Genomic DNA, 19,043 nt, shown 5'->3' on the forward strand with positions numbered 1-19,043 from the left:
TACACAAACGTTTATTGGAAGTCCATTTCCAGTGGACAAAACCTAAAACAATTCGAATGCTGATTCAGTGGCAATTTGGAAGAAAAGGACAGCCTTTAGGATCTGGGGGGAAAAAAGTCTTTTCCAGACTTAAACTTACAGGCGATTAGGACTCAGGTTTCAAGACTGGTCTATTATTGTACCTCAATGTCTGATTAATCGCTCCTGCGAAATAAACCTTTCATGAATGAAGAATGTGATTTCTCATACAGCAACGAGCTTGCAGTCACTAGGCTTTTTATGCTCGTATTACCTCCCATCAACAAAGGCTGTCTGTACCGGGCCCACCGAGGGGATAACAGCAGGTCCAACCCAGGCCAGTTCCGCCCTGATCCAGGCAGCGCTGGGGACCAGACTACCCAATGGCCGCGCGTGCACGCGCAGTAGAGGAATGTGCGCTGCGTGGCTCGCACACTGCGGGGTGCTGGACCTAGCCAGCCAGGTGCCCCGAGGGCAGCCGGAGGAAGAGGACAACTCTGGGGAGTGGGTGGCCCTGGAGTGGGCGGCCTGGGCCCGGGCGTCTCTAACGCAGGGCGGGCAGAGGACGGCGGGGGCGGGACCCAGCTGACGCGACAGCTGTGGAGGTGAGCCCTGGGGTCCTTCCCGCCCCCGAGGGCAGGCTCTGAACCCCGGCCCCGCCCAGGTCCTCTAGGGTGTAGGCTCCTTGCTGAGTTCTGCTCCCTCTGCTTCCGAACCCGCTCGGGCGCCGGGGCCCGCATCCAAGGTGCTGGGCCCCGGACGTAGTGCCGCTGAGGTCCGGAGCCCCGGGAACCGGGCGGGGACGTTGTCAGGCTGGAGCTGCTCGGGCCTTCTGACTCAGCCGCTCATCCAGATTTCAGGATTTCTCTTCTGGGCGGGGAGCGCGTAACTTCCTCATTCCCGCCGGGACCCTCGCTTCCAGTCAGTCTGGCCTGACTTTGAGCCCTGCTGTCACCAGGGCTCCTCCCTTGGACTTAACCTCGCCCCAGTTCGAGGCCATCCCATCTTGGCTAGGTGCTTTTTCTGGACCCTGGATATGAAATGAGAGGCGGGGCTGAGAGGCTCTGGTTGAAAGCTGAGGGAGGGAATGGAGGTTGCAGGGGTGGGTGTTAGAGGGGCGTCGGTCTGCAACCCGTGAAGCTGAGAGTCACTGGGTAAGACAGGAGAGGACCGACGGGGGCGTTAGGATGGAGAAGGGGGTGTTTCTGTAGGGCGAGTCCCTTTCTGAGGCTTCCTCATATTCCTAGGATGACTGTAACCCAGACGGACCTCTTTCCCTATGGGGACTACCTGAACTCCAGCCAGTTGCACATGGAGCCAGATGAGGTTGACACTCTGAAGGAAGGAGAGGATCCAGGTACGCGGGGAGATGGCTTCCAGAGAGGGGAGGAAAGGGATCTGAGGCCTCCTGAGGTCTTTACACCCTTGGGCTTTTTTACCTCCCTGTCCCAGCTGATCGAATGCATCCCTTTCTGGCCATCTATGACCTTCAGCCTCTGAGAGCACACCCCTTGGTGTTTGCTCCTGGGGTCCCTGTTATAGCCCAGGTGGTAGGCACCGAAAGATACACCAGCGGATCCAAGGTCAGCCACCAGCTGATACCTGGGAGGGTGGGAGAGGGAGGCCTGGCCCAAGTGGAGGGCTGGGTTGGGCCGGAAGACATACTTCAGATTTTCACACCCCCAGGTGGGAACCTGTACTCTTTATTCTGTTCGATTGACCCATGGCGACTTTACCTGGACAACCAAGAAGAAATTCCGACACTTTCAGGAGCTGCATCGGGACCTCCAGAGACACAAAGTCTTGATGAGTCTGCTCCCTCTGGCTCGGTGAGTGGGTCTAGATTGCTTCCTGTGAAAGGCAGATGCTTCTCTTCCCATAGCAGCCTCCCTCCTGTCCACCTGTCTCCCATCCCCTAGGCATATTCCTTCCCCAGCTCTTGTTGCGCCCTCTCCCTTGTCCCTGGTTCCCTGGAAACTTTCCCTGTTTGGTTCTCCTTCTCCATAGTACTGTGCCAATATTTCAGCCAGGCCGGATGCCCAGAATGTCCTTAACAATCCCCTCCTCCCAGTTGTCTCATTCCCAGGATAGAGACCCTTTCTTCTGCCAGCCTCCCTCCCTCCAGGGCCCTGTCTCCAGTGTTTCAGGCACATAGCCTGCCAGCTCTTTCCTGAGCCTTCTCTCATCTCCTCTATAGCTTTGCTGCGGCCCATTCTCCAGCCCGAGAGGCAGCCAATGAGAATATTCCCTCCCTACCCCGAGGAGGTTCCGAGGGCTCTGCCAGACACACAGCCAGCAAGCAGGTACGGAGCAGGTCCTGTAGCAAGGTGTGCAGTATGCAGAAGGTTCTGGCTACATCTGTTTCTTCTTCACCTCCCTGCAGAAGTACCTGGAAAATTACCTCAACCGCCTCCTGACCATGTCTTTCTATCGAAATTACCATGCCATGGTAAGGTCTAAAGTCTATGGCCTAGATGCCTGGGGAGATCCTTCTTCTCTCTCCCTCCTTTTGTTTTTCTTAATAACAAAACAAAACAGAGTCTTACTGTAAAGCCCTGGCTGGCCTTCAACTTATTGAGTAGACCAGGCTGGCCTTGAACTGACAGAGATCCATCTGCCTCTGCTCCCCAGTGCTGGTATTGTGAGCCATCATACTCGGATCCCTAGGGGGGAAGGGGGCAGAGTTAGTAGGGCGGAGAGGCTGAAAGCCAAATCTCCCCCTAAGCTTATTTTTTCCTCTGCAGACAGAATTTCTGGAAGTCAGTCAACTTTCCTTTATCCCAGACCTTGGCTCCAAAGGACTGTGAGTGTGGGAACCCCTTACCCAGCCTTCAGCAGGCATCCATCTCCATCTTCCTGTCTAAAAATAAAGTGTGGTACAGTGTGCCTAGGGTCCCCAACTATCCTGGTTGTCCCTGTAGGGAAGGGGTGATCCGGAAGCGCTCAGGTGGGCATCGAGTTCCTGGCTTCACCTGCTGTGGTCGAGACCAAGTTTGTTATCGATGGTCCAAGAGGTGAGTGAGAAGTGGAGGTAAGCAGGGGTCAGTGGGCAGGAAGAGGGTGATCTGGAGGACCTGGATGATGCCACGAGGCTCTCCCACTCCAGGTGGCTGGTGGTGAAGGACTCCTTCCTGCTGTACATGCGTCCAGAGACTGGCGCCATCTCATTTGTTCAACTTTTTGACCCTGGCTTTGAGGTCCAGGTGGGGAAAAGGAGCACAGAGGCACGGTATGGGGTGAGGATCGACACCTCCCACAGGTAAGACTAACCTGGTTGTAAGAGTAGCCTATGGCCCTGAGGGGAGTTGAGGAGAGACCATAGGGGAAGAGGGAGGCTCTTCACTCCTTGTGCCCTGGCCCAGCCAGAGCTTTGAGTCAGGGAATTAATCTATCCATATATTTAGGATACTCCTAGAGTAAAGGATTATAGCACAGGTGCTTGGAATTAATAGGGATAGGAAACCTCCCAGTTTTAAAAGGGGGAGGGCGGATGCTAGAGAGAAAAGAGTGAGTAGCACTCTTGCAGAGGCCTTGGGTTTCACTCCCTACGCCAGCATGGGGATACCCACCTGTAACTCCAGATCCAGGGAGGCCGATGCCCTCTTCTGGATTCTGCGGACATCTTTATTTGCATGCGTGCACACACACGCACACACACACAAACTAATAAAATGTAAATAAAAGAAAAGCAGCAGAGCATGGCCATGCACACCTGTAATCCCAGCCCTTTGGGAGGCTGGGCTGGAGGAATGGCTCTGCAGAGCTTGACCTCCATAGTGAAACTGTCTTAAAAAGGAGTGGCAGAATAGTAGTGGTGCACATCTTTAATCCCAGCGCTCAGGAGGCAGAGGTAGGCAGATCACTGAGTTCAAGGTCAGCCTGGTCTACAGAGCAAGTTCCAGTGTCCTGGGCTATACACAGAGAAACCCTGTTGGAGGTAGGGTGGGGAAAAGAAGAAGGGAGAGATGGAAAGGGGAAGGGAGGGAGAGAGAGAAGGGAAGGAAACTAGAACTCTGTTTGTTGATTCAACAATAATGAGTTCCTAATACAGTATCGGTCACTGGGAACCCAACTAGGAATAAAGCAGATACATTCACTGTGTCTGTGGATTCTAGCTTAGAAGCTGATGCGGGAAGAAGGCAAAGGTTGTAGCCAAAAGGACAGGTTTCTGGGCAAGACTGTAGGCATGAAGGAGAAGGATTAGTGGTACAACTTTTTGTTTCTGTCCAGGTCCCTGATCCTCAAATGCAGCAGCTACCGGCAGGCACGGTGGTGGGGCCAGGAGATCACGGAGCTGGCACAGGGTCCGGGCAGAGATTTTCTACAGCTACACCAGCATGACAGCTATGCCCCACCCCGGCCTGGCACCCTGGCCCGGTGGTGAGACCTTTCTGTCCCTTCTGGCTTTCTTGCCCCCTTGACTGTTGTCTGAGTTCCTGACCCTCCCTTTTATCTCCTCTGACCTCATGACCCTACTTTTATATCTCTCATCTCTCTGACCCCATAACCTCTCTAACCACATTGATTTGCCTGCTTTCCTGATCCCCTAACTCGGCCATCTCCTCTGTCCTCTTACAGCTCTGATTCTTATGAGCATTTCAACCACGGGGAGCCTCTGTTGAGGAGCTCCCCAAATCCTTTTGATTTGGTCTCTCATTTAAATATTTAATACGCATTTGAATCTTGAGCATTTGCTATGTGCTCCAGCCGGTAGGGCAATAAGACACAGGCTTCTCTGGTTTAGACAGGGCGGTGATCTAATTATAGAACAATGTGAACTCGACACCCTGGTGGTAGCCATAGGGAAGGGTGCACAGAGGGGGCACCTGTCCCAGGGAGGATGTCAGGACAGGTTCCAGAAGGTGCAGCTCTCAGGTTCCTTTAGAAAGAAAGTGAAAATGGAGGGCACAGAAGCTTGGGGTATTGGTGAAGAAGAGGACTTGTTACTGTTGGAGTGGGGAGGAGCAGTCAGAGAATGGGTGAATCAGTAGCTCCGATGTGCTAATCTGGGAGATTGAACTCTACCAGAGGCCAAAGTGGGCATGAATGGAAATTTTCTATGAGAGAGTGGTATTTTTTTTTTAATTGCAGTGTTGAGTTGGGAATTTAGCTCAGTGGTAGAGCGCTTGCCTAGCAAGCGCAAGGCCCTGGGTTCGGTCCCCAGCTCCGAAAAAAAGAAAAAAAAAGACACATTTAATTGCAGTGTTGGGGGTCAAAACAGGGTGCCACATGTGCTAGGTAAGCATTCTACCTAAAACTCTGTGTGTGTGTGTGTGTGTGTGTGTGTGTGTGTGTGTGTGTGTGGTGTATGTGTATGGTGTGTGTGTATATATGTGTGTGTGTATATATGTGTGTGTGTATGGTGTATGTGTGTATGGTGTGTGTGTGTGTATGGTGTGTGTGTGTGTGTGTGTGTGTGTGCTGATGTGGGTGTGTACACATGTGTATGTGTGCACAAGAAAGCCAGAGGACAACTGAGATTTTCCTTGGTTACTCTTCACCATAGTTTTTATTACTTCTCTATTAGTTTATTTTTATGTTATGAATGTTTTATCTGTATGAATGTATGCATGCCATGTATGTGCTTGGTGCTCAATGATGCCAGAAAGAAAGGTGTCAGATCCCTTGGAACTAGGCTTACAGATGGTTGTGAGCTGCTGTGTGGGGTGAGTGCTGAGAAGCAAACCTGGGTCTTCTGCAAGAGCAGTGAGATAGCTGTCCAGGTCCAGTTCATTTTCTGGTCCTAGGGTCTCTCTCACTGAACCTAGAACTTACTAATTTAACTGTAGTGGCTAACACGCAAGCTCCAGAGATCCGCTTCTGTCTTCCTCCTCAGTGCTGGGATGATAGACATGTGCTGGGCCCGTTTTGTTCATTCATTCATTCGTTTGGTTTTCAAGACTGTCTTTGTAGCCCTGGCTAGCTTGGAACTCACTCTGTAGACCAGCTGGCCTGTGACTCAGAGATCCTCCTGGTTCTGTCCCCACAGTGGTAGGATTAAGGGTATGTGCCTTGCCACACTGGCTTTTTATGTGGGTATTGGGGATCTGAATTCAGGTCCTCGGACTTACGAAGGAAGCGTCATCTCTCCAACCCTTCTGGCTTTTACTAAACTTTTTTCTTTCAAAGATAGTGTTTCATGAAGTTGAGGCTGACCTCAAGCTTTTGCTTCTTCTTGCCTTAGTTCCTCTTGTAACGGAAGTGACACCGATACTAGACCTGCCAATTTATTACCCATTCATTTGTGGTTTTTGAGACTGGGTCTCATGCAGTCCAGGATTATGGTGTACTTAGCGATGACCTTGACCTTCTGACCCCTACCCCTGCCTCCACCTCCCAAGTGCCGGGATTGAAGGCATGTGCCACCGAATCTGGTGCTTACTTCTTTATGTGTGTGGCATAGGCAGGGTCTCACTGGGATGTAACCCTAGCGACTGGAAGCCAAAATGTAGATCAGGCTGGGCTTGAACTGGCGGTGATCCTCCTGCTTCTGCCTCATGAGTGGGGATTTTAGGTGTGCACCATTAGATCTAGCCTATTTATTTAAGACCAGGTCTGACTATGTGATCCCAGATGGCCTGGAACTTGGAAATCTTGCTTCAGTTTCCTAAGTACTGGGATTACAGATGCATGCTGCCACATATAGCTGCGATTTATTTAAGATTTATTTATTTTATGCTCATGAGTACTCTATTCACATGTACGTCTTCGTGACAGAAGAGGGGATCAGACAAAAAAGGGGATGGGATTCCATTACAGAAGGTTGTGAGCCACCATGTGGTTGCTGGGAGTTGAACTCAGGACCTCTGGAAGAGCAGTCAGTGGTTTTTTGTTTTTTGTTTGTTTGTTTGTTTTTTTCTTTTTTCGGAGCTGGGGACCGAACCCAGGGCCTTGTGCTTGCTAGGCAAGCGCTCTACCACTGAGCTAAATCCCCAACCCCGTGGTCAGTGGTCTTAACCACTGAGCCATCTCTCCAGCCTTGGTTTATTTATTTTAATACATTAGTAATAGACACTACTTATGCAGAGCTTACTCTGTGCCAAGAATGAACGAGTTTCACATATCGGATACTATGAACTCTACTAGGAGAGTACGGTTGTTATCTGGGGCTTTGTACACGAGAGAACAGAGGCAAGGCAATGCTGAGAAACTAACCCAGGGTCCTACAGCTGTGAACAGAGGAACTGGGATTTTCATGCAAGCAATGGGAGTCAAGACTGCTCTTTCTCACCCTCGGAGACTGAGAAGTCAAATGAACAGGTGGAGCTCAGTGGTAGGGAATTTGCCTATCGCCAGGGAGACCTTGCTCTTGATCCCCAGCAGTACAGTAACATATTAAATATAAAAATTCCAGCTGCACTTGGTGGTGGACACTGTGATCCCAGCAGCACTGGAGAGACAGATGGGAGACTGATACAAGTCTAAGGACAGCTTGGACTGTACAGAGGACTAGGTCAACCAGGGCAAGATTCTGTCTTAAAATAAAAGCAACCAGACACACCAAACAATTGAAATTACCACTCTTTACCTCACACTGTTCTTGTGTAGTCCCCTCTGATTGGTTGCATTTCTCTTTGCAGATGTAACCTTGGCAACAGTTTTGTGTCCTCTCTCACCAGCGGCACGTTTTTTGTACGCATGGGCACATGTTACTTTTCACTTTAACATAAATGGGACTGTCAACTCTTTTGTGCTTATTTTTCCTCTATTTAAAGATTTAACATTGGGGCTGGAGAGATGGCTCAGTGGTTAGGAGCACCAACTGCTCTTCCAAAGGTCCCTGAGTTCAAATCCCAGCAACCACATGGTGGCTCACAACCATCTGTAAAGAGATCCGATGCCCTCTTCTGGTGTGTCTGAAGACAGCTACAGTGTACTTATATATAAAAACTAAATCTTTAAAAAAAGAAAAAAAGTACTTAACATTTAGGGTGTTTTTCCCCCCTGGCTTAAACATAATCTTTGCCTAAGTATTTAAAATATGTATTCCTAGAAATGCAATTACTGGCTGGTGAAGTGGCTCAGCGGGTAAAGCAGCTTTGCCAAGCTCGATGACCTGTGTTCCATCTCTGGGATCCACACAGTGTAAGACGACTGAAATTGTCCCTGGCCTCCACGGATGTGTTGTGAAACATATACATCCAAAAATAAATCAATGTAATAAAAAATGTTTTAAAAATATGGGTCAGGTGTGATGTCACACACCTTTAATCGAAGTACTCGGGAGGCAGAGGAAGGTGTTATCTCTGGGAGTTCAAGTCCAGCCTGGTGTACATAGAGGGTTTCAGATTAGCAAGATGCATAGTGAGATGATGTAAAAAAAACGCTATATGTATTTAATGGTATTAAAGAGTAAGCATTGAAAAAAGTGGAGGTGGGGTTGGGGATTTAGCTCAGTGGTAGAGCGCTTGCCTAGGAAGCGCAAGGCCCTGGGTTCGGTCCCCAGCTCCGAAAAAAAGAACCAAAAAAGAAAAAAAAAAAGAAAAAAAAAAGAAAAAAAATGGAGGTTTATGTGGGGCTGGACATGGCCGTGCAGTAGCATGCTTGCCTAGCATGTCCACTGTCCTGAGTTTTATCCCCAGCAGTTCAGAAAACAAACCAAAACCAGAGCATGTACTTTTTAACATTTTAATGCCAACTTAACTACTAAATAAGTCAGTGTAATCAACTGCTGCACATGGTGGTTTCAAGCCTGTAACCCCAGCACTCAGAGGCCAAGCAGAGTTGAAACTTCAAGGCCACCCTGGACTGTACAGTGACACCTGTCTCAAAATACCAGGAAAAAGTCAATAGCCAGTTACTGTGGTCTGTGAGAATGCCCACTTCTTCATGCTCTGACACTGTGTTAACAGATGCTTTCCCTTCCTGGTTTCTGGGTTGTTTGATTGAGACAAGGCCTCACTATGTAGTCCAGGCTAGTCCAGGCTAGCCTCAGCTTCACAGTAATCTTCCTGCTTTCGCCTGCCGAGTGCTGAGATTATAGACACAAGGCACCGAGCAGGGCAGAATGCACTGATTCCTTTTAAAAAGTTATTTAATTTCTTGTTTTTGTTTTTGTTTTTTTTCAGATAGGGTTTCTTTGTGTAGCCTTGACTGTCCTGGAACTAGTTTTGTAGACCAGGGTGGTGGCCTCAAATTTACAGAGATCTACCTGCCTCTGCCTCCTGAGTGCTGGGGTTAAAGGCATGTGCCACCACTGCCCAGAAAATTGTTTAATTTTAAACCAGGCATGGTTGTACATGTACTTGGAAGGCAGAGGCAATCCGAGTTCTGTGAGTTGGAGGCTAGCCTGATCTACACAGTGTTCCAGGGCATCCAGGACAGCAGGGCTACATAGAGAGACTTTGTCTGAAACATATCAAAAACCAAATGAACAAAAAGCTTATTTAATTTTCATTTCTTGGTATTGTATATTGTGTATGTGATATTGTGTATTATATATACATATGTGTGTATGTGTGTGTACTACACATATATGTGTGTGCATATATATTATATATTATACAGATAATATATATATTATATATATAATATACAGATCCCCTGCCTCCCTGTCTGCCGTCCAAGTGCTGGAATTAAAGGTATGTGCTACCATGCCCAGCCTTTTCTGGTATTTTGAGACAGTCTTACTATGTAGCCCAAGCTTGTTTCAAACTCTTAATAATCTTCTGGTCCCGGCCTGGGATTACAGGCCTGTGTGCCACGCCCTGCCCTAATTTCTTGTTAATTAGTGAACTGAACGTCTCAGCCTGTGACTGCCCGGCTCAGTATCTGCTCTGAGCTGCCAGTTCTCAGGTTGCTCATTACTCAGCTGCTTTCTGCTTTTTCTGTGTGTTTGCCCTTCCTTCCTGTTTTCTGGAGCTCTTTCATATATGTAGTAGTCCTCCCAATCTTTGGTCAGTTTCTTCAATTTATTGTGTGTCTTGTCATGTTTATTTTGCTCACCCTGGCCCATGGCGGGTGATTACTGAGTAATCCCACCTGATGTACTTGATGCGATCTAACCTCTCTGATCATCCCTGACCTTTGACCCTGCTGTCACCTCTGACCCATGGCTGTCCTCCGGTCTTCACTCTCCAGAACTTTCTGGCTTCTGACTCCCTGACCTCCTTGGCTTGGACTCCCCCCAGGTTTGTGAATGGGGCAGGTTACTTTGCTGCTGTGGCAGATGCCATCCTCCGAGCTCGAGAGGAGATTTTCATCACAGACTGGTGGTGAGTGAGGTCAGGTCCACCCAGGAAGGGAAGTGGGCGGCAGAGCAGCGCACAGCCCGAGGGAGGAGGGGCTGTTTGTCTTCAGCATAGCTTGCTCCTTATCCATTGCCCTGGTTTCTAGGCTGAGTCCTGAGATTTACCTGAAGCGTCCAGCCCACTCAGATGACTGGAGACTGGACATTATGCTCAAGAGGAAGGCGGTGAGAAGTGGTTAGCGCTGAAGAGTGTGTTCAAGGCGGGGAAACGTACCCCTTCTGATTCAGTGTCTATCAAATATCACCTCCTGGTTCCCGCTTTAGGGTACTAGTCTAGACTAGGTTCCCACTACTCAGACCCTTCCCCCTGTGTACTATCTGGGAATGTAGATACTCATGTGTCTTTGCTAAGCAATGTCACAGGTTCCAGTACAACAGCACAGCACCTGTCATGCATCAAGCATTCATGAACGTTTTGTTGTTTTTTTTTAAAGATTTATTTATTCATTTATTATATATAAGTACACTGTAGCTGTCTTCAGACACACCAGAAGAGGGCATCGGGTCTCCTTACAGATGGTTGTGAGCCACCATGTGGTTGCTGGGAATTGAACTCAGGACCTCTGGAAGAGCAGTCGGGTGCTCTTAACCGCTGAGCCATCTCTCCAGCCCGAACGTTTTGTTTTTAAGACAAGGTCTCACTAAATAGCTTCAATATGTAGACCAGGTTAGCCTCAAACTCATGGAGATCAGGCCTGCCTGTGCCTCCAGAATGCTGGGCTTAAAGTTGTGCACCACCACCTCACCCGGCATTTATGAATTTTGACAAGAGGAAGCTTCCGTAGATGATGGAGGATGAATGGATAGATGATAGGATGGGTGTGGTGGCACTCCTTGTAATCAGACCCAGCACTTGGGAGATAGAGACAGGAAGATTAGGAGGTGAAGGCTAGCCTTGGCTACTACTGAGTATTATGCCACCATGGACTAAAGACTGTGTTACAAAGGGGAAGAAACAAGGAAGAGGGAGATGGATGGGAGGATGTGAGTTGGGAAGGTAGAGGGTACAGGGAGGAATTGTAGACAGTAGTTAGGATGATGAGCAAATGGTTGGGAAGACGGCTGGGAGATTATGAAAGGTAGGTGGATAGATGAGTGGGCGAGCACATGTTTACTGTGAGCATCATTTTGGATGCAGGTAGGAGAGCACCCAGGTAGGGTGGAGGTGCACACAGGAATCCTCAGCATGGGAGCTGGATAGAGGCCACTCAGGGACAGGCACTAGGATTTGGTTTTCCCACTCACTGCCAGGAAGAAGGTGTCCGTGTTTCCATACTGCTGTTTAAGGAAGTGGAACTGGCCTTGGGCATCAACAGTGGCTATAGCAAGAGGACACTGATGCTACTGCACCCCAACATAAAGGTGATGAGGGCCTGTGTCCCTTCCTACATAACAGCCACTTCCCATCCCCTTCAACCCTTCCCTTCCCTAAAAAGTCTCATCCCCTGTCCTATCCTCTTCTATCCTTTCATTTTTTTTTATTTATTTATTTTTTTCGGAGCTGGGGACCGAACCCAGGGCCTTGTGCTTGCTAGGCAAGCGCTCTACCACTGAGCTAAATCCCCAACCCCTCTATCCTTTCATTTTAACCCGCTCCCATGCACTCATTCACCCTACTCTAGGTGATGCGACACCCAGACCTTGTAACATTGTGGGCTCATCATGAGAAGCTCCTGGTGGTAGACCAAGCGGTGGCATTCTTGGGTGGGCTGGACCTTGCCTATGGCCGCTGGGATGATGTGCAGTACCGACTGACTGACCTGGGGGACCCCTCCGAATCTGCAGATTCACAGGTAATTGCCCCAAGGCTGTCCTGAGTCCACCCCACCCCGCCCCCAAACCCAGGTACTCCAAATTTACACCTTTCCCGGAACTGCCAACCTCTAGGCTTCCTCAGTCTTTCAGAGGCTCCAAGAAGCTACTTTGGTTGTTGTTTCTGAGACAGAATCTAACTGTATAGTTCAAGCTATCCTCAAATTGGTCATCCTCCTATCTCGGCTTCCAGACTGCTGAGATTATAGGCACCTGCCACTACGTCGGTCAAGACTTACCTATCAAAATACTACAGCCATCTTGTCACATGGTTCACATCTGTAATTCCAGCGCTGAGGGAACTCAGGCAGGAAGCATTTCAAGTTTATGGCCAGCCTGGGCTACACCATGAGACCCTGTCTCAAAAAAAAAAAAAATCTAAAACTCCCTCTCTGCCCTCATTTTTGCTGACTCTAACTGCAGTTGAAGAGGGAGGCTGAGGGATCAGACTCTCTGGTGCAGTGCACACGTCTTCTCTTTGGCCTGGCCCCATGACCTCACCTTGCCTGACTGTGGTGTACTCTTCATACAGACTCCCACGCCAGGTTCAGATCCTGCAGCCACTCCAGACCTCTCGCATAATCACTTCTTCTGGCTGGGAAAAGACTACAGCAACCTCATTACCAAGGACTGGGTACAGCTGGACCGGCCTTTTGAAGGTAAGGCTCCCTTCCCCCGAGGCCTCCAGGAGCTGGCAGCTGGGACAGAAGGTAGGATGAATTGGGTCAGGAACAGTACAGCCTTCCCTCTGGAAGGTTCCTCCTCTGAATGTTCTTTTCCTCCTTGTGTTAGTTAAGGTTGCCATGGTTCTGAGGAAACACCCTGACCAAAAGCAAGGTGGGGAGGAAAGGGTTTCTCTGACTCATGCTTCCACAGCACTGTTTGTCACTAGAGGAAGTCAGGACAGGAACTCAACCAGAGCAGGAACCTGGAGGGCTGCTGCTTCCTGGCTCATTCCCTGTGGATAGCTCGGTCTCCTTTCTTCCAGAACCCAGGACCACCACCCCAGGTGGACCACCCACAGTGGGCTGGGCCCTCCCACATCAATCACTAACTATAAATAAATGCCTGTCACGCTTGCCCAATCTTATGGAGGCATCTTCGCAATTGATGCTCCCTCCTCTCTGATGACTCTAGCTTGAGTCAAGTTTACATAAAACTAGGCTAGCCACAAGTATCCTCAAAACACCAGCCCTAACTTCTCCCTTGACTCTCCTGGGATTCCCAGATTTCATCGACAGGGAGACCACACCCAGAATGCCATGGAGGGATGTTGGAGTGGTTGTACATGGAGTAGCTGCCCGGGACCTTGCCCGGCACTTCATCCAGCGCTGGAACTTCACCAAGGTGCTGACCCCTCCCAAAGGGCCTGGAGGGAGGAGGGGCCAGGTTCAGGTTACCTTCTACTGACTCTGCTGTTCTTCATGGCAGACCATCAAGGCCAGATACAAGATACCTCAGTACCCCTACCTGCTGCCTAAGTCCGCCAGCACTGCAAACCATCTTCCCTTCATAATCCCAGGCGCGCAGTGCGCCACTGTGCAGGTGACAGTCCTGATCAGTCAGCTTCTTCCTTCCCTCCCATCAGCCCATCTTCTACCCTGAGAGTACCTCCCACTCCCCCTGCATCCAACCCTTCCCTCCACCCCTCCTCCTCTCCTGGACTTAAACACTATCCTATTCACCATGCCATAGGTCTTGCGGTCTGTGGATCGATGGTCAGCAGGGACTTTGGAGAGCTCCATCCTCAATGCCTACCTACATACCATCCGAGAGAGCCAGCACTTTCTCTACATTGAGGTCTGACTGAGGCAACAGTGGAGGGCTGGGGGTGGGGTGAGGTGGGAAGGAGGTCACAGGCCAGGGACTGAGGGTGGCAGTAGGATCAGTCTTTGAGGGCTGGCCTGGCTGGAGATGAAGCAAATGCAGGGTCTGAGGACAGAGCTAGAGGTCAGAGCCACAATGCTGATGTCTCTCTTGGATCCCTGCCCCAGAATCAGTTCTTCATCAGCTGCTCAGATGGGCGTACAGTTCTGAACAAGGTGGGCGATGAGATTGTGGACAGGATCCTAAAGGCTCATGAGTAAGGAAGGTGGAGGGGTTGGGAGTGGGGCACTGGTTAAGCCCAGATGGAGGGGTGGAGTTTGTTTTGGGGGGGACCTCACACCTCTATTTATCTCCCAGACAGGGGCAGTGTTTCCGAGTCTACGTGCTTCTGCCTTTGCTCCCTGGCTTTGAGGGGGACATCTCCACAGGGGGTGGCAACTCCATCCAGGCCATTCTGCACTTCACCTACAGGTGACCCACTCCCTGCCAGCCAGGTTCACCCTTTCTGGCTCCATCACACCACAGCCGGTCCACCCTGTCCTGACCCCTTCCTACAGGAACTTTAGGTCTGCCTCTCCCAGTTCTCCCCTTCCTCCTCCTCCAGCCTCTGCCTTCTTCACCCTCTCTTTTCTCTCAGGACCCTGTGTCGTGGGGAATATTCAATCTTACATCGTCTCAAAGCAGCCAGTGAGTGCTGGGGGCTAAACCCCTAGACCCCTGGCAGGGAGGCAGCTTGGGTAGCTGGAGTCCTGGGAGCTGGGGAAGGAAACTGTCATTCTTGCATGCTATTCAGACTACAGGTGGCTTTTCACTGCTGGGAGTGAGAGGTGGGACGGAGCGCCATCTACTCACCGAGGATACCTCTCACTTTGCTCCTCTCCAATCCCTCCTGTGTACAGTGGGGACAGCATGGCGGGATTACATGTCCATCTGTGGGCTTCGCACACATGGAGAGCTGGGCGGGCACCCGATCTCCGAGCTCATCTATATCCACAGCAAGTTGCTCATTGCAGATGACAGAACAGTCATCATCGGTTAGTGTGACTCCTGGTCTTCTGTCTAGAGCAGGTCTGGGAGGGCCAGAGATGGGTGATACAGAGTTGCAGGTGAAGCTTGCAGTAGGGGCTTCAGGCTAGTGCTCTGGTAAAGGGGATGAGGTGATGGGGAGGCCCCCCCTCGGCCCAAGCAGACAGTGTGCCCTTGAACCCAGGCTCTGCAAACATCAACGACAGGAGCTTGCTGGGGAAGCGCGACAGTGAGCTAGCCATACTGATCGAGGACACAGAAATGGAGCCATCCCTCATGGATGGGGTGGAGTACCAGGCAGGCAGATTTGCCTTGAGTCTGCGGAAGCACTGTTTCAGGTAGGAGTCTGGGAGTGTAGATGGATGCAGGGGCATTGGGAGGGGCCGCCTTTTGAGCTATAGGTGAGGGTTTCCTAGAACTGGTACTAGATTTCTTCCCAGACTAATTCAGTTAAGGTATCAGCCAACTAGGAATACACACACACACACACACACACACACTCACACACACAAATACACACACACAAATACACACAACACACAAATACACACACACTCACACACAAATATACACACACTCACACACATATACACACTCACACACACAAATATACACACACACAAATACACACTCACACACACAAATATACACACACTCACACACACAAATATACACACACAAATACACACACTCACACACACACAAATACACACACACAGAGAACTTTTTTTAAATTAATGTATTTATTTATATGAGTACACTGTAGCTGTCTTCAGACACCCCCTGATAAGGGCATCGGATCTCATTACAGATGGTTATGAGGCACCATGTAGTGGCTGGGAATTGAACTCAGGACCTCTGGAAGAGCAGTCAGTGCTCTTAACCACTGAGCCATCTCTCCAGCACCAAGAAAAAAAAATGTTTCATGGTTTTATTTTTTTGAAACAAGAAGTTGCTATGTAGCATAGGCTGACCTTGAACTCTGATCCTCCTGCCTCTGGCTTCCCAGTGCTGGGATTATAGGCACAAGTTATCATGCCCGGCTAAAGTAATTGTTTTTTTTTTTTTTTTTTTTGGTTCTTTTTTTTTTTTTCGGAGCTGGGGACCGAACCCAGGGCCTTATGCTTCCTAGGTAAGCGCTCTACCACTGAGCTAAATCCCCAGCCCCAAGTAATTGTTTTTTAAAACATCAAAGTAAGGGCTGGGTGATGGTGGCAGTGGTGGCAGCAGCTGTGGACGCATGTAATCCTAGTACTTGGGAGCCAGAGGCAGGCAGATCTCTGGTTCAAAGTCAGCCTGGTCTACAAAGCTGTTCCAGGACAGCCAGGGCTACACAGAGAAGCCCTGCCTCAAAAAGACAAAGAAGGGGGTTGGGGATTTAGCTCAGTGGTAGAGCGCTTGCCTAGCAAGCACAAGGCCCTGGGTTCGGTCCCCAGCTCCGGAAAAAAAAAAAAAAGAAAAAGAAACACAAAGCCAAAAACAAACAAATCAAAGCTGAACCAACGCTCCATTAGGTGTGCCGACATTTACTGTTCTGTCTGTCACAGCTGTTTTGAAAGATCAGCTCCTCAGATTCTTTTAGGATCTTAATTTGGCCCACTGGGACCACTCTTCCATAGTGTCATTCTTGGGGCAAATACCTGGCCAGACCTGGATCTCCGAGACCCTGTCTGTGATGACTTCTTCCAGCTGTGGCAGGAAACAGCGGAGAACAATGCCACCATCTATGAGCAGGTGGAAGCTGTGGGAAGCTTAGCCTGAGGGATTGGTGGGTAACCCGGGGAGGAAGGGAGATAAGGGACTGGGGAGATTTTCTGTTAGGAGCCTGTAGCCCGGGGGTACTGAGAGGTGGTGTAGGGAATGAGGAGTCCAGCCCAGGCAGCTCAGAGTCCAGGGGACATATTGATCCTAACCTCCCTTCCCTCATGTCCTCCCTCCCACCCCAGATCTTCCGCTGCCTGCCGTCCAATGCTACTCGTTCCCTGCGGGCTCTCCGGGAGTACGTGGCTGTGGAGTCCTTGGCTACAGTCAGCCCTTCTTTGGCTCAGTCTGAGCTTGCCCACATCCGGGGCCACTTAGTTCACTTCCCCCTCAAGTTTCTGGAGGATGAGTCCTTGTTGCCTCCACTGGGGAGCAAAGAGGGGATGATACCTTTAGAAGTGTGGACATAGCTGGGGCTTCCGCTCAGCGGCAGTTGCTAGCCGTTGGGCCCTATCGTGCCTGGATCCTTGCCCCACACCCTGAGTTCTGAGGGCAGTGCCCTTTGATCCTTGGGGAGGACATCTCTGAGGACTCCTAGAGAATCACAGAGGACCTTTACTTGAGAAGTAGCCAAAGGGAGCACTCCCAAGCCTGGCCTGGGAAAGCAGGAGAGAGTTCTAGAGAGGTTTGCCTTCTTGTCACCATGTTCAGACCACTATGCCACAGAACCCTAGTCCTACGAGGAGGCCTGAGGTCAAGCCTTTTATTCCAGGAAAAGGGACTCCTGCCCTGGGTCGTCTTCATCTCACTCTTCCTCCTGCCCTTGAACCCCTACATGCCCTAGGGCCTCTCCCAGCCCGTTGCTGCAAAGATGGGGGGGGGGGAGTATAGAGCCACTTTGACTGCAGTCCCCACCAGCGGTGGTGAGGACACCTTAACTGCCTCCACCAGCCTGCTGACAGACACTAACTCTGTACCGGTTCACCAAGCATTTCATAAATAAATGTGTAGAAAAGGCCATGCTTCTTCTTGGAGATGGATGTTGTCTTAGGTGCTCCCTGCCTCAGTTCTAACTTCTTTCTTCTGCTTGCATCTCTGTGCTTGCTTGCCCCCCCTTTCTCCCTCCCTCCCTTTCCTTCTTCCTTTTCCTTCCTTCCTCCCTCCCTTTCCTTCTTCCCCTTCCTTCCTTCCTTCCTTCCTTCCTTCCTTCCTTCCTTCCTTCCTTCCAGGGGGTGGGGTGGGGTTGATTTCCAAATAGAGTTTCTCTGTGTAGCCCTAGCTGTCCTGGAACTCTGTTAACAAGGCTGCCCTCGAACTCGGAGAGATCCACCTGCCTCTGCCTCCTAAGTGCTTGGACATAGGCTTGGGCCACAGCTCCATCTCTGTGCTTCTCAGCAGCTTCTGAGTTCATTCACCTAACTCCTGAAGATCTGGGCTAATTCTGTGTGTGTGTGTGTGTGTGTGTGTGTGTGTGTGTGTGTGTGTGTGTGCGTGATACATATCTTCATAACTTTTCATATGTCTGAAGTATTTTGCAATTAGAAAACTGCTGAACACAGATAGCCACAGAAGCAGGAAGAAAATAAGGAGAATGGAGAATTAGGAAGGCATCATAGAAGGCAGTGGGGGTGGGTGAGAATGTGACCAGAAGGTATTAGGTTGCTCTCCCATCCCTCTAGTTCTCTTGAGAAGTGAATTCTAGGGTTAGTGAGAGATGCTTCAGCAGAGGAAGATGCTTCCTGTTAGGCTTAACAACTTGAGTTCGATCCCCAGGACCCACAGTCTAGGAGGAGAAAACAGTCTCCTGAAAGTTGTCCTCTGACCTCCACACACAGACCATGGCATTCCTGTGTGTGCTCACAATAAATAAATTCATTTTCAAAATCAACTAAAAGTGTTGTTTTTGTTTGTTTGTTTGTTTGTTTGTTTGTTTTTTAAAGAGAGTACCAAGCTGGGCAGTGGTATCCCAGCACTCAGGAGGCAGAGGTAGGGGGATCTCTGAGACCAGGACCAGTATGATCTACAGAGTGAGTTCCAGGACAGCCAGTGTTGGGGTAGAAATCTCAGCTGGTGTCCAGACAAACCACACCAGGCCAACATGGATCCACATGGAGAAGTTTAATGTAAGGATGAGACAAGGGAGAGAGAGGACAGTAGAAGAGGAGAGGAGTAGAGGTCGGCCATGAGCACGTGGAGGGAAGTGGGCAGGGGAATGGGGAGAGAAGGGACAAAGGAGAAAGAGAAGAGCAAGGAAGAACAAGAGCGGGGTTGGGGATTTAGCTCAGCGGTAGAGCACTTGCCTAGCAAGCACAAGGCCCTGGGTGGTCCCCAGCTCCGGAAAAAAGAAAAAAAAAAAAAAAAAGAACAAGAGCAAGTGAGTGAGGAGGGGGCAGGCAGCCCCTTTTATAGT

The 19,043-nt window shown here is 50.0% G+C and overlaps 1 protein-coding gene across 4 annotated transcripts; it reads left to right on the forward strand.

The window, feature by feature from the left end:
• The first annotated feature begins 658 nt into the window (after positions 1-658).
• On the forward strand, positions 659-18,521 carry Pld2 (phospholipase D2). 4 transcript variants are annotated; one of them, XM_039085250.2, is made up of 26 exons: positions 660-1,032; positions 1,266-1,375; positions 1,471-1,601; positions 1,705-1,847; positions 2,216-2,321; positions 2,402-2,467; positions 2,763-2,821; positions 2,940-3,032; positions 3,125-3,277; positions 4,249-4,398; positions 10,149-10,232; positions 10,354-10,432; positions 11,519-11,629; positions 11,890-12,060; positions 12,612-12,738; positions 12,972-13,088; positions 13,308-13,426; positions 13,511-13,624; positions 13,775-13,879; positions 14,074-14,162; positions 14,264-14,377; positions 14,544-14,593; positions 14,806-14,940; positions 15,117-15,270; positions 16,552-16,666; positions 16,879-18,521. In XM_039085250.2, the coding sequence occupies exons 2-26, from the start codon at positions 1,267-1,269 to the stop codon at positions 17,101-17,103; spliced, it is 2,919 nt and encodes a 972-aa protein (XP_038941178.1). In that variant the 5' UTR covers positions 660-1,032; position 1,266; the 3' UTR covers positions 17,104-18,521. The 4 variants fall into 4 exon arrangements, with proteins under 4 accessions (XP_038941180.1, XP_038941178.1, NP_150641.2 ...); NM_033299.2 differs by lacking the exon at positions 12,972-13,088 and having other exon boundaries at positions 698-1,032; XM_039085252.2 differs by lacking the exons at positions 14,544-14,593; positions 16,552-16,666; positions 16,879-18,521 and having other exon boundaries at positions 659-1,032; positions 15,117-15,256.
• Positions 18,522-19,043: the final 522 nt, after the last annotated feature.

The sequence above is a fragment of the Rattus norvegicus genome, chromosome 10 (assembly GCF_036323735.1).
Source record: "Rattus norvegicus strain BN/NHsdMcwi chromosome 10, GRCr8, whole genome shotgun sequence".
Lineage (NCBI taxonomy): Eukaryota > Metazoa > Chordata > Mammalia > Rodentia > Muridae > Rattus > Rattus norvegicus.